The sequence below is a fragment of the Diceros bicornis genome, chromosome 35 (genome assembly GCF_020826845.1).
Source record: "Diceros bicornis minor isolate mBicDic1 chromosome 35, mDicBic1.mat.cur, whole genome shotgun sequence".
Classification (NCBI taxonomy): domain Eukaryota; kingdom Metazoa; phylum Chordata; class Mammalia; order Perissodactyla; family Rhinocerotidae; genus Diceros; species Diceros bicornis.
The window spans coordinates 28,674,459-28,694,883 of record NC_080774.1 but is presented as its reverse complement, the minus strand read 5'-3'; the positions used below and the strand labels follow the sequence as shown (position 1 = coordinate 28,694,883).

The 20,425-nt window shown below is 52.9% G+C and overlaps 1 protein-coding gene across 10 annotated transcripts in view; it reads right to left on the bottom strand.

Moving 5' to 3' along the window:
• The window catches only part of CABIN1 (calcineurin binding protein 1), a 156,034-nt gene that overhangs the window by 51,448 nt on the left and 84,161 nt on the right, over nucleotides 1-20,425 (bottom strand). For 8 of the 10 annotated variants that reach the window (XM_058531936.1, XM_058531945.1, XM_058531940.1 and 5 more), the window contains exons 27-28: nucleotides 12,861-13,046; nucleotides 7,240-7,571 (exon numbers count right to left, since the gene is read on the bottom strand). In XM_058531936.1, coding sequence (XP_058387919.1) covers nucleotides 7,240-7,571; nucleotides 12,861-13,046 — 518 coding nt within the window. The remainder of the gene's footprint in view (nucleotides 1-7,239; nucleotides 7,572-12,860; nucleotides 13,047-20,425) is intronic. The other 2 variants (XM_058531943.1, XM_058531944.1) reach the window with 1 other exon arrangement.

Genomic DNA, 20,425 nt, shown 5'->3' with positions numbered 1-20,425 from the left:
CCTGGGCTGAGCCCAGTGTCATAACTCCTTATCCCACGTAATCATCAGTTTACCAACAAGGAAACTGAGGCTCAGTGAGGTTCAAGAGCTGGCCCACAGCCCCAGAGCTAGGCAGTGGCAGAGCCAGCTTGTATGCGGGTCCAGGCCAAAGGGATGCCAAGGCCTGGGCTCTTTCCCTGCCCCCACAGGGTGGGCAAGTCACTTTACAAATCTGCCTGGGCTCGTGCTGCATGTTGTCCACCAGGGGCAGCTCCCACCGCAGCGCTCTCTCAGGCCTCCTGCAACCTGTCACCACGCCACTGGCCCAGAGCCTCCGGTTCACTGACACCTCTGGGAATGGGAGGAACACGAGGGAGGCCTGTTCCAAGATAACAGCACCAATTTTCCTGGGATCCATGGGCTCCCTTGGGGCTTGTGCATGACTCGACTCTACAGAGCACCACTAAACGCCCTAAAGGGGCAGATGAAGAGCGGAGGGCTCCTGAGGAGAGGTGGGGAGAATTCCCAGAATCACATGGCACCTCGACGTCTTCCACCCTGTTGCCTGAACATCCCTGTCCTGGCATAAGGCAGAGGGAGACTTCTAACTCCTCTGCTTAAAGGTCTCACCTCCCTCAGAGCGAGGGCTAGCTCCACACCTCAGTCTACCTGCACACGCCGGCTTGTCTCCTCCCCTCCCCTCTCCTCTGGTGCGTGGCCCTCCAGCCACACTTGCCTCTGCCCCTACTTGGTCCCTGCAGGTCTCTCAGCCGGGCGCCATCTCACCCCACACCCACATGCCCCCCAAATACTGTCTCTACAGCCCCACAGCCACCTCAAACAGCCTCCTCCACTGACTTGCCGATGGCTTTGTTGTTTGCCCCACTTGTCCATCAGCACCATGAGGGCAGGGACACCATCTGACTTCTTCACTGACGGCTCCTCAGAGACCAGACCAGTATGCGGTCCACAGAAGGGATGTGACAGATATTTGGAAAAAGAATGAAAGGAAGATGGGCAGAGTTTGAGCTTGCAGAAAGTGAGCAGCCCACCAGGCCAAGGGGACAGTCTAAGTAAGGCACAGAGGCAGGAAGGTGCCGATAGTACGTGCGGGGGAGGCAGGGGGCCCAAGGGGCTGGAGGTGGGAGTGCTGAGGACAGAGCCATCACCTTCAGGCTCATTCACTCAAGGAAATTGTAGGGAAAAGGGACTGCTTGAGAGCTCATGTGCTGGAGGAGAATGGAGCATGAGGTCTTGGCTTCTTTCTCTTAGGACACGGAGTAAGCTGGGGGGACCACAGAGAGCAAAGAATGGGAAGAACATCCCCCAAGTTGAGATGGAACAACAACCACAAAACAAAGTAGGTTTGAGGAGAGGCAGTAACCTAATCAAGAGGTTCCCCCCAGAGGAAACTAGCTCTGGAAAGCACTGCTAGCATCTGCAAACCCTGGCTTCCACACAGCGGGCACAGAGCCCTGGTATGCGCACTCCCTATACCCCAGGACTGCAGCGGGGCAGCGGCCTCTCATGCACCTCCAGGCCAGGCACCAGCAGGCGCCCCTGAGGAGACACTGAAATCTTTTCAATTGTAGCTGTCCTACTGGGCATGAAGTAGTATCTCAACGTGGTCTAGAGTCACACTTTCCTGATGGCTAATGGTGTTGAGCATCTTTTCCTGTGATTATTGGCCACTTATATATCTTCTTTGGAGAAATATCTATTTAGAGCCTTCGCCCACTTTAAAACTGGGTTGTCTTTTAGTTATTGAGTTGTAAGAGTTCTTTCTATATTCTAGATACAAGTCCTTTATCAGATATATGATTTGTAAATATTTCTTCCATTCTGTGGATTGTCTTTTCACTTTGATAGTGTCCTTTGAAGCACAAAAGTTTTTAATTTTGATGGTGTCCAGTTTATTTACTTATTTATTTGGTCACCTGTGCTTTTGGTGTCAGATTTAAGAAACCATTGCCTAATCTAACGTCAAGAAGATTTACATCTATGTTTTCTTTCAAGAGTCTTATAGTTTTAGTTCTGGAATTTAGGTCTTTGATCCATTTTGAGTTAATTTTTGTCCATGGTGTGAGGCAGGGGTCCAACCTCATTCTTCTGCATGTGGCTGTCCAGTTATCCCACCTCCACTTGTTGAAAAGACTGTCCTTTCCCCACTGAAGTATCTTGGCACCCTTGTTGAAAATCAATTGACCATAAATGTATGCGTTTACTTCTGGACTCTCAATTCTATCCTTTGATCTATATATTTATCCCTAGGCCAGTACCACACTGTTTATTTTTTATTTTTAATTGTGGTACAAAACACATAACATAAAATTTACCATTTTAACCATTTTTAAGTGTACACTTCAGTAGTGTTAAGTGTATTCACATTGTTATGCAACAGATCTCCAGAGCTTTTTTTTTTTTTTTTGGTGAGGAAGATTGGCCCTGGGCTAACATCCGTGCCCATCTTCCTCTACTTTATATGTAGGACACCTGCCACAGCATGGCTTGATAAGCAGTGCGTAGGTCCACATCTGGGATCCAAACCTGCAAACCCTGGGCCGCCAAAGCTGAGCACGCGAGCTTAACCACACCACTGGGCTGGCCCCTCCAGAACTTTTTCACCTTACAAAATTGAAACTCTATACCTATTAAACAACTCCTCATTTCCCTCTTCCGCCAGCCCCTCATGACCACCATTCTATTTTCTGTCTCTATGATTTTGACTATTTTAGATACCTCATAGTATTTGTCTTTTGGTGACTGGCTTATCTCACTTAGCATAATGTCCTTAAGGTTCATCCATGCTGTAGCATGTGTCAGAATTTCCTTCCTCTTTAAGGCTGAATAAGATTCCACATCGTTTGATTACTACAGATTTGCAGTAAGTTTTGAAATTGGGAAGTGTGAATCTTCCAAGGTTGTTCTGTTTCAAGACTGTTTGGCTCCAGGGACCATCTTATAATCCACTCTGTCCTAGACTTCCTACAGCAGGAGGTGGGGGGCTCAGTTCTTCAGCTGAGCCAGAGGCAGTGGGGAGGTAGGGATTCAGGGCAGGGCACTCATGCCTCAGCCTTCTTCCTGGATCCCATCAGTGAAGCCAGAACCCTCATGACAAGAGGTGTCTCAATGCCATGTGGTCTCTCTCCTGGGCTGCCCACATGGGCTCAAGGAGCCAGGTTTTTAAGACCATGGACTGATAGTCCAGGGATCAAAATCCTGGTGACGACTGTGATCTCGGAGATCGTCAGTGACGCGATAGCTAGACTTAGGGCCCTTGTGGCCATCAGCATAGGTGATCTTCCCTATCTAAGGTATGGAGAGCGTTAGGGAGCACTGCTTCCCCAGGCACCCTGGCCTCCAGTACAGGCCAGCAGGAGGCTTGCTTCGGGGGGCACAGGGGCAAGTTTGTACACAGCAAAGCCAACCTTGGGCAGGTGTCAAGGGTCTGTCAGAGGCAAACCCAGCTCTCGGAAGGCCTGGTGTGGAGCCTTGGGAAATGCTGTCACTAAGGAAATGCATCCTGGGTCCTGGTGAGAGGCCCGACTGGAGGCGAGAGGGAAGAGAAGGACTGTTGACTGAGGGCTAGTGCCTGGTGTGCTGGGCACTGCCCGGCACCCTATCCCTCACCTAGTCATCACAGTAACTCTGTGGAATCATCACAAGAGGAGAGTTCCCATGCAAAGCCCAGGTGAGGCAGGTTTCAGAGCCCACATTCCCTCCCCTTGCCCCCAAATCCTGCAGCCAGCAGCTAAGCAAGCAGTGCGCTGAAGGCAGTTTCTTTGCAGAGGCCTGGGCAGGCTCTGAACAAGCAGAGCCTCACCTGGGGGCATTTGTGAAAGACCCAAGGGCTCTAGAGTCAACCTGCACCAGCCCCTGGGGCCTCTCTGAAGACATGGATGATGGATGCTCTGGCCAGCCACTGAGCCACGAGATGGCAACAGGCAAATGCCACTGCCAAGCCCAGAGGCGTATTTTATGAAGAAATGTGCTGCTGTTAAATACACACAGCAGGAAGTGTTTGTTACCAAACAGCTGTGTTTGAAAAGCAGTCCCCGCCTGTCAGTTAATGGCTCCACATTAGTCACTGAGAGCACTCGTTGTGGCTCCCAGATCCGTGGACAAGCTGACACCCGGGACCTGGGCAGAACCACACCCAGCCCCCCAGGACGGCAGCACACCCCAGGCAGGGTCAGCCTTAACTCAGGCTCTCAACAGAAGTGTTAACAACCTGCAATGCAAGTTGGGGTGGCAACTGCTGCTCAGCAAAGGTCTCTGAATAAAGCAAACAAAGGAGCTGGCGGGTGCAGTGCTCAGTTCAGGGAGAGCAGTGAGGGCCTAGGGTGTGCGGTGGCCTGGAGAGCGCCTGAGGCACACCCGGCACCCACACACAGCTGCTGCGTTAAGAAAGGGGGTCGTTCCCAGAATCAAGACCAGCATTCCATTTCAGAAAACCAAGGAACCCAACCTGGGAATGCAGCTAACAGGAGAACCAACAGACAGAGAGTGACAGCTGTGGGGCGTTTTCCAGGAACACCGATGTCCACTGTGCAGACAGCCAAGGGAGCCTCCATCCCCGCTACTGGGGACACAGCTGGGTCTGCCAGGGTCCACCCACCCCGCGGACCATGACAGGGTGAATTCCCCCCCCCTGGGGGGAATTCACGGAAAGAGCAAAATGGCAAACTGTGAGCACAGACACTCTAACGGTGTGTGTGTGGGGGGGGGGGGCAGTGGAGCAACTGGGGCCTGGGTGAGGAACTGGGGCCTGGGTGAGGCAGCCCAGGCCAATACCAGGCTGTCACTCACCCCTCTGTGACCCTGAGCCAGGTGTCTAGATGTAAAGTAGAAAGGACGTGATCTCTACCTCCTGGACCTGGAGGCACCTGGCACCTCAGAAGTAACAGTCAACAGTGCATGTGCACAAGAGCTGGGAAGAAATCCACATACCACGTAGCTTTTGTTTTAGGCTGGCAGAACTGGGGATATCCTTCCTCCTCAATTTTTCTTTAATTTTGACATAAATACTGTTTTCCACTTTAAAAAAATTCACCCAGTGAGGGGACAGGTTGTGATGATAACACCCTGTGCCTGGCACTACACGGAGCCCTTTACCTGCATTGGCTCCCTCGTGCTCAGAATAAAGCCATTTTATGGGGAGGTGGAGGCTGGGTGCCAGGGGCTCTGTGGGGTCCGGATCGCAGATTAACTCTCCCAACACTGAGTCTTCCCTCTCCTTTTCATAGGGGCTGATCCCTAATACACATTTTGCACCCCAAATTCTGTCTCAGCATCAACTTCTGGAGAAGGCATGTGTGAAGAAGGTTTGAGTTCAGCACAGGAAACTCCAAGTTCTGCTTCAGAGCTGACCAGAGCTGGTAGGGGCTGTGTGGTTGCTTGGGGGAGCATCTGAAGTGAGGGGCGCTCAAGGCGGGGGTGGTTTGGGTGACGGTTGCTAGCATCACTTCCACTAAGACTCATGAGAGCTCCTGTGCTGGGCTCTGCTGCTCCTGAAAGAGGAAAGGAGGCAAGTTCCCAAAGCAGCACCAGAGCACAGTAGAGGGTAGAAGCCTCAGCCATCAGGCCCCCAAAGATTGCTGCAGAGGGGCGTTTGACTAAAACCCAGGTCTGCCTGGGTCCAGAAGGTCTGGGGCACCGAAGGTAAGGTCCACTGTGAAGTGCAGCCTGGGTACTGAGCAGGCCAGGCTTGGGAGTGGCGCAGGCAGCAGCGATGGACAGTGGCGGCCAGGAAAACCAGATGCCTTGCAGCAGAGATGAAGCGCCGGACCGGACAAGACCCCCTCCTCCCCAGGCCTGCTGACACCAGCTCCACCTGCTCTGCTCTGAGAAAATCAACCCACGTGAGTGTGCTGGACAGTCACTACTGCGACAGGGCACTTACCTGTGCCTTGTCCCCAAACAGAATTCTGTCAAGTAACAGCTTCCTGTCACATACCAGTGTCAAGCCAGGGTCCGTCTCTGGCCAACTGCCCTTCCTGGTTCTTCAAACTTTCCACGGAGGGTGGCAAGGGGGGCCAGCAGGGGGCCTCCAATAGGAGGAAGCTTCTGAGCCTGGACCTCACTGAGTAGGGGAGCCAGACAAAAGCAGAGACCACAACCAGACTCCAAAGGCCGCCCCTGCTTGCCTCCTCATCTTGGCCCTCAATGGCCTTTGCCCACACCAGTGTTGCTTGCCCAAGACCACCACGTGCCCAGGCTGCTTGCCCAGTCTGGGTGCTCTCCCTCTCCTACAGCTCACCACTGTCCCCTACTCCACCCACGGCCACCCTACGGGTCTCAGCATAACATGGGGGCCTTCGCGGAGCGTAGTAGCACCCCTGTGTGCACTCCATTATCTTCTCTGTAGCACTTGTCACGATGGGACTTGCTTTATTTGCTCATTTGCAAATTTCTTAATCTGTCTGCCCCTTAGACTGTAGCTCCGTGGGGACAGGCGCCACAACCAGGGGCAGTGTCTCCCCAGTGCCTCCCAGGTGAGTGAGGAGTGAGCGAGAGGATGCACACTATGCCACACTCCCTCTACAAATGCTAAACGCCAGCAGAAGTCTGGCTGGGAAGCCCCTGGGAGCACTTAAGCCCAGGGCACAGCTGTTAAGAATCGCTACATCATCTGCTTTCCAAAAAGAGCGGAGGAGGCTGTCAGCACCCAACCCCCATGCAGCAAAGGCTGTGAAGATGGTTCTGGCAGCTGCACCAGACGTGAGCCCAGGGGCAGGGTGATGGCAAGGAGGCCTCTGCAAGATGCAGCCGGAGGGGATGGGGCCCAGGTCAAGCAAGGCCCTGGGACAGACAGGAGGGAGCCTTATGGCATCTGGAGGATGTGTGTGCTGGGCCATGCTGAGCATGACAGGGAGTAGCAGGGGTGAGGGAGCATGACAGTTGAGTGAGAGTCGCTACACAGGCCCTCACAGGCAAGGGCTGATAAGCCTGTTGGCCCTCGTCCCTCACGCACAGCTAGTACCCAAGCCTGTGATTCCTGCTGCAGGAGCAGCCCCCACACCTGCTCTTCCCTAGATCCCTAGCTGTGACCTGCACCCCTCGCCACCTCTCACTTGGACGACTCTTTTTACCAGCGCTGCCTCCTGCATCTCTCCTCTCCCATCCGTCTCACGCACTGCTACCCAAGACCTTTAGCAGCTCCAATCTGTCTTTGTTCTGCCCATCACCCTTCCAGACACCTGTGGGCCCTGGGAAGATCAAGCCCCTCTCCTGACCTGCATGGTCTGGCAGCCCACTCACCCGGTGAGTCTTGCTGTAGGTGTAGAGAAAGGCCAGCCGGTAGAGGCTCTTGTAGTGCTGGGGGAAGCGGCTGAGGCACAGGCGGAAGGAGGCGATGCACTGCTCCGTGAGGAACTGGCGCTGCTCCTCTGCGCCAGCTGGCAGACCCTGGGGGAAGGCTGCTGGCTCCCCCAGGGTGTCTCCTCTCTTCCTCCCGTCCCACAGGGCAGGTGCAGATGCTGGGGCTTTAACAGGGATACAGACAGAGGCTGGGGGATCTGCAGCAGGCTTCTGGCTGCCTTGCTCTGTGGCCCGGAAGCCTTCTGTGCTCTCTAAGGACTCCTCAATTTTTCCTACAGTGGAGAAGGAAAAGAAAGTCATCTCAGTTTCAGGCCCTCTCCCTGCTGCAGTCCACCACCAGTGATGGAGGTACCTTGGTGAGGTGGCTGGCACAGCTGGGTCCGTGCCCTTGCTGGACAGGCATCTAACCCAGCTGACCCAGCAATGGGAAGCACCAGGCCTGGTGCTGGCTCTGCCCCTCCTGGCTGAGGCCTCCACAGCCTCCCAGTCTCCTCCCCTGAGAAACAGGATGTCCCAGCTGACACACAGCAGAGGGGCCCTGAGGCTGCAGAGAGTACGGGTTACGAGCTGGGCTCTAGATCCCCCTCTGAATGGTGGCACAGGGCTGTCCTGCCTCCAGAGCCTGTGCAGGCACACGGGAAAGCAGCCCACAGAGGGGAGGTGTGGCTGCCACCACCATGGACTAGAACAGCTGGGAAAGGGTGAACACAGCCTGCACCTGCTCCACTGCTCAGCCCTCAGCCCACAGCCCACCCAACAGCCCTCCAGGGCTGCTGCTGTGTGAGAACTGAGAGCTCCCACACTGGCCCACCTGACATGAGCTCAGCACCTCAACTCCCAGCCCTGCTCCACCAGGGACGGCAGGGAGGACAGCACAGGAGAGCCGGGGCTGGGCAGCAGGGGCTGCAGAAGGAGTCTGTCTGGTCTGGGAAAGAGGGATGGAAGGAAGCGGGTGGCGGCAAGTGTCAAGGGCGAGGTGGCCCCTTGGGCACCCAGGAGTTTGGCACAGCCTGCCTGCAGGAGGCCAGAGAAGCAGCCCGGCACCAACTCTGAAGCCTGTCTGTCTCTGTGGGCTGAGCCTCGCACTGCCCTCAGCCCGACGACACGTTCCCTACTGTAGCAGCAGCCAGGAGAAGACTGGGGCCAGCTGGGGCTCGCAGAGCGGGCCAAGACTAAGGCTCCAAGTTCCCCTCACGCCAAGACCAAGCAAAACTGTGCAGATATCAGGTGCGTGTCAAGCTTGCCCACCATCACTCTTCTTGCAAGGAAAGAACCTGAGCAGTACTCCCTGTGCCCTCCTTGGCTGCCAAGACGAAGCCACGCTCCCGGGCAGGGCACATGAGGCCACCTGCCATCACTCCTGCCATCCCTCCCAGCTCCCCTCCTGGCCTCACACCCTGCAAGCAGCCACTCGGAACATACTGCTCTGTGTTCCTGCCTTTCTGCTGTTGCTTCTTCTCCAGGACACACTCCCTGCCCTCCTCCCTCCCTGCCTCGCCCACTTGCTCTTATTCCTCAGGACTCTACTCAGTGTCACTTCCTCTTTCAGGCACCCCCTCCCCACCCCACCCCCAGGGTGGTGTTTGCAGAGTGCCTCCTGTGCCTCCTGTCTGAGGTCACTGATCCCACTGCATTTATTATAAGTGTTTCCCCGTCCTCTGTCACACAGGGCCTGGCCCCTCCCGCTATTTGAAGCTGACTGAACGACTGAGTGACAGGTCATATCTGATCTCAATACTATGCTCTCCTCTTATGGGAGCTCAGGAAACCGCTTAGGTCCCACATGTGCCCATGACAGGAACTAGGAGCCCTGCTTAGGGCTGGCACCCATCTTACAGGGGTACCAGTGCCTTTCTCACAAGCGTGCCAGTTTCTAGTGTGCTCAGTTCGAAGGACATATTTCAAATGTGGCTCAACAAACACGGTCTGAGCAATGACTCTGGGCCCAGCCCTGTGCTAGGCACAGAGGAGTCAAGGAAATCCGATGAAGATGCAGGCCTCCCAGGGGTTCAAATAAGGTGCTAAGTACTGGGACACAAAGACACACAGGAACACACTTCTCATGGAAAGTGAGCAGAGGGTCAAGAATTAATCCAAAGAGAGCTCAGAATGCATGTGTGAAGACTCATAAAGAGCAAAAAAAAAAAAAAAAAAAGCGATACCAGAGTGAGTTAAAACTCCTCTTGCTCAGGAGTCTGGGTGGCCTAAGGAAGCCCAGGGGAAATGGGTGACGTGCCTCACCCACAGCATCCACTCCCACTCATGAATGGGCCTCCCAGATCACACTAGCGGAAAGAGGGTCAGAAATGTCAACAAGCCCACATAAGACTTCCCAGCCAGAAGTCCAATTCTAACCCTAGCAGCGTGAACACGGGAAGACTTCTTCATACTGACAGAAAGCAAGTGAAGGGCATGCTCTGGCCATTCTGGCCTGGGCCAGTGCCTGCTGCTGGCAATGAGGACTGGCACCAGGTGAGCAGAGCACAGGAGCCGTCCGAGCCACCTCACCCCACCAGCCACGCCCACCCAACCCGCCCTGCAAGAGGCGCTCAGGCAGTCACCAGGCCGCTACCTGACCAGGAAGAGCAGGCTGTCATAGGATGGTGGTTGTTGGAGGAGGTGCCTGGTGGCTCTACCAGTACCCTCAGCCCATATCCTGCCCTGGGCCTAGCAGGTAGGGAGAGCCCAGGCCAGGCACCAGTGTCCACTGCCTGGACTACACAGGTTCTTGACAACTCTGCTGCCCTCAGAGTGATATGAGAGTGTGCTTGTGTTTAGGTGGTGAAACTGTGGGCAGCTTTTTTCTCTACTAAGAAAATAAATCTTTACTGTTGCTACATTTACATCTCAGACACTTTAAGCTCTGACCCCTGAAAAGGTGAGCTTCAGCTAGCTGCAACAGTTACGTATGGGGAAACTTCTTTCCGAGGCACCTGGGCACAGACCAGAGTGGAGAATTAAAGAAGGGAGGTGAATCCTCGGGAAGCAGGGCAGCTCGCACCTGCTGGACACCAGGGGAGGGAGTGCACTTTGGTGCCAGGGAGGGTGCGGCAGTCAGACCCATTCCTGCTTCCCCTCGGCACCCAGTGCCTGGCGCAGACCTGGGCTCCGTTAGACTCTGCTGCTCAACAACAGACACAAAAGTTGTGAGTGAGCCTGGCAACACTGACTGTGAAAGCAGCAGCAGGCTATGGCAGGGCCCCCACGAGGCTGTGCCTGGAGGTTCGGGGGTGGAGCACATTCCGGGCACACCCAGCTGGCCCAGCACCACATTCTGGCTCTCTGCAGGGGCTGAAGGCTGCTGGAGCCCTGGGCACCAAGGCTGCTGCCCACGGGGAACCCAGAGGAGTGCGTGTCAGAGGTTGCCCCTGACCAGGCCAGGCCTGGAGGAGCACTCCGCTCCTCGTGCTGTCTGCTGAGCACAGGCACAGAACACAGTCCCTGCTGCACCTACTCTCGACAGGAAGTTCACTAACTTCACCACTGCGGTTACTGGGAAAAGCTGGGTTCAGAGGGGAAGAATGTGTCCACGGAAGCAAGGTGCCTCCTTTCAAGCCCACAGCTACTGTGATGACTCTGCTTCTACCCTCACTTTCTTTACCAATGGTCAGCCTCATACACCGTCTGCCGGAACCATCAGCTCTGAATGGAAGGAGGGAAGAGGCAGGATGCTTGCTCCTCATGTGTCTGGAAAGCCCTGCACAGGCTGGGCCAGACCAAAGCCAACCTTCTCTCAGTTCAGCATCCCCCTATGCCCCCACTTCCCCAAGCATAGTGGAGAGAGGCCCATGACGACACAACAGCACCCACAGCAGTTCACTGCTTGACAAGCCACAGAGCAGAGACGATAGACCTCACTTGTCCAACAGTAAACATAATCTTATTTTTAAGACTGGACGTGAACAAAAGTTGCTGTAGTAGAGTGTTGGGAATATTGGTTACTTCTTCCTTCCCCTTCCCCTATAGTGTGTTTATGTCAGTTGTAGAATGTCAACATTGGTTTGGGATAGCATAATGACTGCCTGGTGAGGAAGTGGTGTGCTGGCCTCTTTTGTTCTTTCTTATGAGGAGGACTAGCCCTGAGCTAACATCTGATGCCAATCCTCCCCTTTTTTCTTGAGGAAGATTGGCCCTGACCTAACATCCATGCCCATCTTCCTCTACTTTATATGGGACGCCATCACAGCACAGCTTAACAAGCGGTGCGTTGATGTGCGCCTGGGATCCGAACCGGCGAACCCCGGGCCGCCGCAGCAGAATGCGCACACTTAACCGCTTGCGCCATCGGGCCGGCCCCTGGCCTCACTTCTTGATGGAGGCCCAGGGCACGTAAATCCATGGCCCTCATTCTCTGCCCCCTTACCTGACCTAATGGGCCTACAGGGGATGTTGCCTCAACTCCTTTTCCAACCTACAGGAGATGTGGCCTCACCCCCTTCTAAGGCCAGCCAGGGGAGGCTGGTAAGGTACAGAGAGCTGGGAGAGGCCTTCCCCAGCACGAATGGCCCCACTGCCATGCCTACACACGAACTGCCAAACCTCGATTTGCCCATCCAGGGCCTGTGTGGCAACTTCCTGGGGCTGGGCCCAGGCCCCCAGGGTAAGCAGGTTATACCCAACCCCACCTGCCCCATTCAGCCCACCAGGAGAGGCAGCATGAGGTAGTGGTTAAGAGAGCAGACTGACTGTGGGCAAATTCCTGACCCTTGCTGAATCTCAGGTTCTTCCCCTGTAAAATGGGAATAGTCAGAGTGCTTTTGTTTCTAGGGTGGTTGGAAGGACCAAATAAGTTAAAACAGTGCCTGGCACAGGCCACCAAGCATGGTCTGGGTTCTTGTTGTTGTTGTTATTGTTTGGCAAGCACCTGTGTGCCCTGACCCTGGCCAGAATGGGAAAGCTTTCAAAATCCACGGCTGGCCGGCCAGCCACAGCCTCAGAGCAGCACCAGGGACACCAGGTCTGCCTGCAATCTCCCAGCAAACCCAGGCGTGGGGCTCTGCCTGCTATTTCCACACAAGGGGCCTGGGGACCCCACAAGAGCTGGGCATACCCAAGGGTTAGATCAGGGACCCCTACCAAAAAAAGGGGGATTTTTTTCTTAAAGGCCCGATGTGATTCAGACTAAAGAGAAAACACATCTGTAACATTTAGGATCCAAACACTTTTTTAATAACCATTTATTGAGGAAAAAAATAGGGGGCACTCCTGTCGTGGCCATGGCTTTCCCACCCTGGGCTGTACTGGGGTCACAACGACGACGACAAGCGTCACTGAGTGCACACTGTGGACCAGGCACCACGTGAGCACCTCCCTGAGCCGCCTTGTTTAGTCCTCACAACCCAAGGCGTGGGCCTTGGGATCACTCCCATCCTACAGGGAGAACAACCGAGGCCCAGAGAGGTGAGTAACCTGCCCAACAAAGGTCCCAGGGCAGTGCGTGGAGGTGTGAGGACAGAAGCCAGGCCAGGCCTGGGCCACTCCGGAGCCCGTGTTCTTTAGCACTGCCCAGACTGCCACAGGACATCAAAGCAGCTCTAATTCCCTGAGTTAGGTCTTCATACCTCTTTCCTCTGTGGACCCCTGAAGGTCTTTACCAGTCGGTCCTGCTTGGGAACTGGGAATGGGCGGTGGCCTCTTCTCCACATAGGGCTTCCGTGAGCCCTCCAATGAGCTGGTGGGCTCGTTAAAGAAGTCCTGCGTCGAGCTGGAATCTGAGAGCGCCACAGCTGTGCTGTCCTGGCTGCGCTCTGAGGGGAGAAGGAGGGAGAGAGGGTGGCAGCATGAACCCACATCATCTCTAACATGGAGGGGCCTCCCTGGGGTGAGTCTCCCTGCCGGAGGCCTGGTGACTGCCCTGCAGAGGAGACAGCCTGAGCACAGCCATTCTGACACTGCCAAGCCCAACCTGTCCTGGAGGCCACTGAGCCACTCACCAAAGGCACCAATCTCCATGGTCAATCTTCCTCAAACAGTGGTGTTCTGGTAAATGTTTAACAATTGGCTCTCAAGGGGAAAAAGCCCTCATTTGTAGCATTTACTGATTTCTGTGGTATAAATACTTCTACCATGGCCAATTTCAAGCTACTAACACGATGTTGCTGAACATGGAGCTGGGAAGAGATGCACAGTAGTACACCATTATACAGTATTTCCACCACAAACATATAATAGGCATAAATTACTGAAGCAGGTAAGAATTCAACAAAAACGTTTAACCAGTTGCTAAAGGCCAAGTGTGGTCTAGAACGAGAGCACTGATCCCTGGGAGTCATAGACACAAGGGAGGTTGGTATCCACCCATTGGCTCCTCTCCTTGGACCTCCACAGGTGCTCACGAGAAAGATGAGGGGCAAGGCAGGGAGGGAGATTGGAGGAAACCTTCCTGGGGTGCAGGCCTGGAGAAGAGGAGTCGCTGCTGCTGTGGGAAAGGCATGAAGCCCTGACAGGACCTGTCTCCTCTAAAGGACAAAAGCCTTAAGCCAGCAGTGGGGAGGGAGGGGCAGCAAACCTTGCTGCCTCCAGGATACAGGTGAAGATCCACTGCAGTTGGGGAAGGGAAAAGAAAAAATCCTCCCCTGAAGGAGGGGCAAGAAACCATCCAGGGCCTAAACACTTGAGGTCTCCCACCCCTGAGGGAAGGGCAGAATCACCGAGAGAGCCCTACCCTTTGAGATGCAGGGGCAGAGCCTGCATAAGTCTGAGGCCAAACCAAGACAACAAAGAACCAACCCTGTCCCTATCCCGGGCTCACAAGCATGAGAAACACGCAAAGCAGAAGAAGAGGGGCAAGAACATGGAGAGAGACCTTCCCTGAGGGGCACCCAAAATACCTAAGGCTGAAGGTGGAAACTGAGAAAACCTTCTAGCAAACCAGGTCCCACTCCAAGCATAAGGTAACATCATAAGAGTGTAAAGCCAGTAGTACACTAAAGGTAACCACAGCAACACCACCACCCAGCCCCAGCTCAACCTGGACTAGCCTAACTCATCTTCCCTCCTAACAGCCTAGAAACAGAAGAGGGAAGCCCATTCCAGGCATAAATATTAGTTATTTCAGTCTCTTCTGTCCTACACATGATATCTGGTACACAATATAAAAATTATAAGACACACACACAAAAGAAAAGAACATTGTCAAGAGACAAATTAATCAACAGAACCAGATTCAGAGATAACCCAGATGTTGGAACTACTTGATGGGGAATTTAAAATAACTAAGATTAATATGATTCATAAATATGATTAGTATTTTAAAAGGCTCTAGTGGAAAAGGTGGACACATGCATGGACAGATGGGGAATTTCAGGAATGAGGTGGAAACTGTAAGTGAGAGTCAAACAGAAATGCTAGAAATTAAAGACAGTAAGAGAGACGAAGAATGCCTTTGTCAGGCTTCTCAGCAGACTTGATATAGCTGAGAGGAAAATAATCAAAACTTGAAGATTGGTCAGTAGAAATAATCCAAATGACCTAATATACTAATTGGAATCTCACAAGAAGATGAGACAGAAACAGGACAGAAGAAATATTTAAGATAACAACTGAGAATTTTCCAAAAATAATGAAAGAAATCAAATCACCAAGAATCTCAGAGAATATCAAGCAAGGTAAGACTCCTCTACACACGCTGAAGAAAAAAAATCACACCTACACGCATCATATTCAAACTGCTGAAAACCAAAGAAATAGAGAAAATCCTGAAGGTGGAGAAAGACTTCACATATAGACAAACAAAGTTAAGAATTACAGCCGACTGCTCATCAGGAACCATGCAAGTCAGACAACATTTATAAAGTGCTGAAAGAAAAAAAGTCAACCTAGAATTTTATATCCAGTGAAAATATCTCTCAAAAATGAAGGAGAAATAAAAACTTTTTCAGACAAACAAAAACAGACAGGATTCCTTACCATCAGATCTGAATTACAAGAAACATTAAAGAAAGTTCCTCACGTAGAATGAATTGAAACCAGACAGAAAACGTGGATGTACATAAAGAAATAAAGTTCTTCAGAAATGGTTAAAGTAATGATAAATATAAAAGACATTGTTTTCCCCTTTTTAATTTCTCTAAAATATTACTGACTACTGTCTAAAGCAAAAATAGTAGCAACATATTGTGGGTTTATAGTATATGTAAAAGTAAAGTGAATGAAAACAAGAGTACAAAAGATAGGAGGTTCTTACACTGCATGTGAAGTAGTACAGCATCTGAAGGTAGACCGTGTTCACTTAAAGATGTATTTTGTAAGCCATAAGGCAGTCACTACATTTTTAAAAAAAAAAAAGAGGTATAAATAATAAGCCAATAGTAGAGATAAAATGCAACCATTAAAAAATAAAACTTTGTTTTGTCTTGAACTCAGTGTATCTGAAGGTGAAGCTCAATGAAATAGGAATCTAGAGAGCTAAGTTCAAGTTCCTCTTGTGCCACTCAAGAGCTGTGTGACCTTGAACAGGTAAGCCTCTTCCTCCCCTAGGAATTGGAACCACATATCATCTCGGTATGGTCCAAAACCACGGTGGCTTCTGGGGACACAGGGAGAGAGGCAGACATAGTCCCCAGGTGCCTCCAACCCTTTGCTCAGCCACCTTAAAAACCTGGTATCACAGCTGCCTGGTGGGCAAACTTGCAACAAAATGTAATGTTGTTTCAACAAACTCAAAAGCCTGGACCCTAGGAGATCCAGGATGCCTGAGCTCAAATCCTGCTCTGTCACTTACTAGGTGGGAGAACCTATGCAAGTGCCAGAATTTCTTTACACTTCAGTTTCCTCACATGTAAAATTGTGATAATACAAGTGCCTACTTCATAGAATTGTTATGACGATTAAATAGGTTAATACATTTCAAGTGCTTGAAACAGGGCCTGATACCCAGGACATGTTCATGAAATAGCTCAATTATCAATATTATTATTTCAGAGAACATGGACCGATTTTCTTTCTACTGTCTCAAACTTGACTTTACAGAGACTTGGTTTCGAACGGCTTAGGCCATACTGGAGACAACTGGTGCCTGAGCAGCACCATATCAAGGGGTGGTAACCCCTTCTCACACACTGACACGACAGGACTGTCCAAAGTGGGCCTGCCTGCACAGAGGAACACTAAGAATCAGGCCTGTGCTTCCAAAGGCAGCTCCACCACTCAGGCCTCTTCGCCAACATCTGATCACAGACCCGAGTTTGGGGATAGTAACCTCTCAGGCAGCTCCATGAAGCCTGCCACAGCCCTTCCTCCATAGCTGCCTTTGCAGTGCCCACTGCCCAGTAACTGGCAGGTCACCAGTATCAGCTGGGCGGGTTGATGGAGCATAAGAAACTGGGATGTGAGGCATGTGTGAGATCCGTGAGTGGCCAACACAGAAGCTCTGTGACTCACTAATGGGGGAATAGGGACTTGGCCGGACCCCTCTGCCTCACACTCAGTGAGGGGCTCTTCCCCGACTTGTAAGGCCAAACCCCACGGCTCCAAGAGCACCAAATGGGGATTAGGAGCAGGCCTGCAACCCTCATGAGAAGTCCCACACCAGAGCACCCAGTAGTGAGGGGATCACTTCTCTCAGAGAAGTGGCAGGGGCAGCCTATTCACTGTCCGTGTGGAAAGGGAGGGCTAGCAACAGAGACCCTTGGCTCCAGAGGCCATACAGGGTCACTATACGTGCTCGGGACTCAGGCGTCCCAGACCTGAATTCCAATGCCAGATCTGCCACTCAGGCTTCTCCAGGCCTCCATTTTACACTGTTTAACATCATTGTCACTGCTCCCCCTGCCTCTGTTCCCAATACACACATGGGATCCCCACAGGGGCCCGGCCTATTGCTGGCACACATGAGTGATGGCCCAGTGACCCATCTGCTCTGTGGCATTTACTGGGACCCTGACAAAGAGAACACCGATGGCTCAGATAAGACAAGACAGCAGGTCATGCCCCCACAGCTTAAGAAGTCTTCTTGAAAGTCAAGCCAGGGCAGGTGGTCCCCAGTCAGCATCTGGACCAGCTAAAGTCACTGCATGGCTGAGCAGCACACCGTACAGGGAGCGTCCAGGAAGCAAGACTAGCCGGAAGGATCTCCTGAGAACTGGCACCCTGCCCAATGAGCTCACGCGCTCACAAACTGTTGGGCTTTGAGCCTGAAAGAATTGCTAATTTGGTGGAATCCCAGTTATGATCATCACGAAAACCAGGATTGGCTTAAGCAAATGGATATTTACTCCCAATGTGCTAATGCCCTCTCGATGCTGCCTAGAGTAAGGGAACGAACCTCTCACGCACACAGAGAAGGTAGATGGCAACAGGAATGGTATGGGCAAGAAAGGGCAGCACTGTGCTTTGGCGTGTCTGCTCCCCTGGAGAGCAACAATCGGCAGGTGGGGCCTCTGCTAAGCGCCTCTTTTAAAATAACATCCACAGCAACAACAGCCACAGCACAGGAGCAGGACACATATAAGCCTGGGGATCTAGCAAGGACAGGGGCTGCAACTGCGCTTCCCTCGAGCCTCTCAAGCATGTGAATGAGAACCCAGAACAGCCGACTCTCTGAAAGGGCAGAGAGCAGAGGCCAGCATGGGCCCTGGGTGCCCATGATCACACCTGGACAACCCCACGCCCCAGACGTGATCATGGGCACCTAAGGAGCCCTGAGGAAGGCCGATGTCAGGAGGGAAGTGAAAAGGGTCTGGAAGCCATGAGGAGACACCACAGTCATGTGGCACCCCTGCAGACAGGCTGCTGGGTCAGAGCTGGAGAGGCAGGGGCTGTGCACACTGAGGCGCCCTTGCTGGAGCTGCGACCCTCTCCTCACCAGGCCTGTGAAGCAAGAAGGTGGGGGTGGTACGTGTGCCTGGTAAAGAAAGAACAAGTACATCGCTGCAAACAAGCTACCAATGGGGACTCAGAAGGCCCAGGGCCAAGTTTCTCTCCAACCCTTTCGGGTCTTGTGTGTCTGAGAGGATTGGCACAAGGTATTGAAAATGATCCTGATTTTAAATACTAAGAAGCAACCCAAGGTTTCACACCAAGAAGCAACTCAGATCAAAAGAAAACTCAGTTTCATTTCTTTTACATCAATAGGGTACAAAGAGAAGAATGCAAAAGCTTGTAAAGAATGACTCTGTCGACCTGGGCAGATGGCACTTCACCCCTTCCCTGCTCTCCTGGTAAATAAGACCTTCCTGGTGCAGCTGACAAAGGACCTCAGTGAGACTACAGACAGAGATGGTGGGTGAGGTTTGCCACGAGGACCATCTTCCTGTCACCAGCTGAGCTGCTGTAGATGGGACAGCTCAGGGGCTGGGTGGGGCAGGACAGGGAGGACAACAGGTTCTTGGTGCGGGGAAGAAGCTCTCGGTGAACATGAGGCCTGGAGCCAGATGAGCTGGCTGGGGAGGCGGCAGGCAGGGAGAGCGGGGACTGCCACAGAGATTTGAGGGCTATTTAGACTGGGGTGTACAACCCAGAGAAGCCCCCTGAAATGGGAAGCTCCTGCCTCGAAGGCTTCTGCAGTGGGGCAGGAGAAGGAAGGATGCCACTGACCCCTTTCCTTCTCCCACTCCCAGAGGCCCCGTCCAGTGTCAACCGCCAAAGAATGGCCTGTGCACCCAGGGAAGGCCGCAAATGGGGGAAACTTCTGGGAGCACAGAGGCAAAGGCTCCTCTGGGGTGAGAGGGCACACAGCCATGGACTCCCACCCTTCAGCCGTGTGCCTTTCGGCAAGGACTTACCCTCCCTGAGCCACACTCCGCCTGCGTCCTGGTCAGCTGAATTCAGCATGGTCTCAAGTACTACCATGCACAGCCATCACGCTGCCAGAACACCCTGATAAAGGGACGTAGGAAGCCTGTGCGGGAGGACACGCGGCAGTTCTGGCCTGGAGAACATGCAGCCTCCGTTGGTTGTGAGCTGAGTTTCCAGGCCTGGCTCCAGTCCCACCTCCTCCACAAAGCCATCCCTGGGTATCACAGTCCTTATTTGGGACCCTGCAGGCCGAGGGTCCAAATGGGCTGATGTACGGCTTTGTGTAACAGTGTGTGTGGAGGCCTGGGATGCTGTCTGCACATCCCAGAAGCCTGGGTGCAGGCCAGGCACAGTGGGATACCCTCAGGGTGCTGGTCTGTGCTGGCACTCAGAGAAGGACCAGGTGGGCCTGCCGATGCTTGGCAGGCAAAGGCTGCCAAGCCAGGTGGCAGCAGCCCTCTGTTCTCATGCCCGCCTGGTGAAGGAGGACCAGAGAGGGAAGGCAGGGGCAGGCAGAACCGGCTGCCATCCTGCCTTAGCCACCATCTGGAGGTTCTGTGGTGGGTTTTCCTGGGCTCCCCGGTCCTGAGGCATTGCAGGAGATAGATGGAAACTTCTTCCGCCTAGTTGAGCCAGACTCAGCTGAAGAGCCAGACTTCTCACAGGGCTCAGTGGGGAGAGCCTTCTGGGGAAACACATAACTGAATGGGACCCCAGGGACTACCCATAGGCCAGGCTCCTGATTTCCTTAAGGAGCTGCCTAAAAGACAACAAGAAATACTGGCACTAGCAGGCAGGCTGTATAGGCCAGTCCTGCTCTTCTTTTCAGAATGTTCTTTTAAAAATCTGCCCACACAAAACCCGCTCACACTAATTAATATTTGTGGCAAGATTATAAATATTTCATTCTCTTACTGTTAATCACTGGAATGTTTCCTTCCATGCCTCTGGGCCACTCCAGCCCCTCCTCTGAATCTGTGGAGGGATGTGCATCTGCCAGCCAAGTGCTGACGACACCGCCTGCTTCTAAGCCTGGGCACCCTCCACTTCCAGGGTGGGACCACAGGGCCAACTGCAAAGGAACAAGAGCTGAGGACGCAGAGGGAAAGGGACCTGGCTTGGTGACAGAAAGGCTGTTCGTCCCACTTGGTGTGAGAGCAGACTGTATTCTGGGTCTGTCTTTGTTCAGGTTTGACTCAGGTCAAATCCCTTGGTCACTCTCAGGATTTCCAGGCCAGCCTGTAAGAGGTCTTTAGTTACAAGACACAGGTTCTGGTGTCTCCTTATATGTGTCTTCTCCATTTACTCCAGCAGTAAGAATGGAAAAAGGGCACAATCATTTTTCCATCAGCTCAGTTCACCCAAAGTTTAAGGAAAAAGACATGTGGTT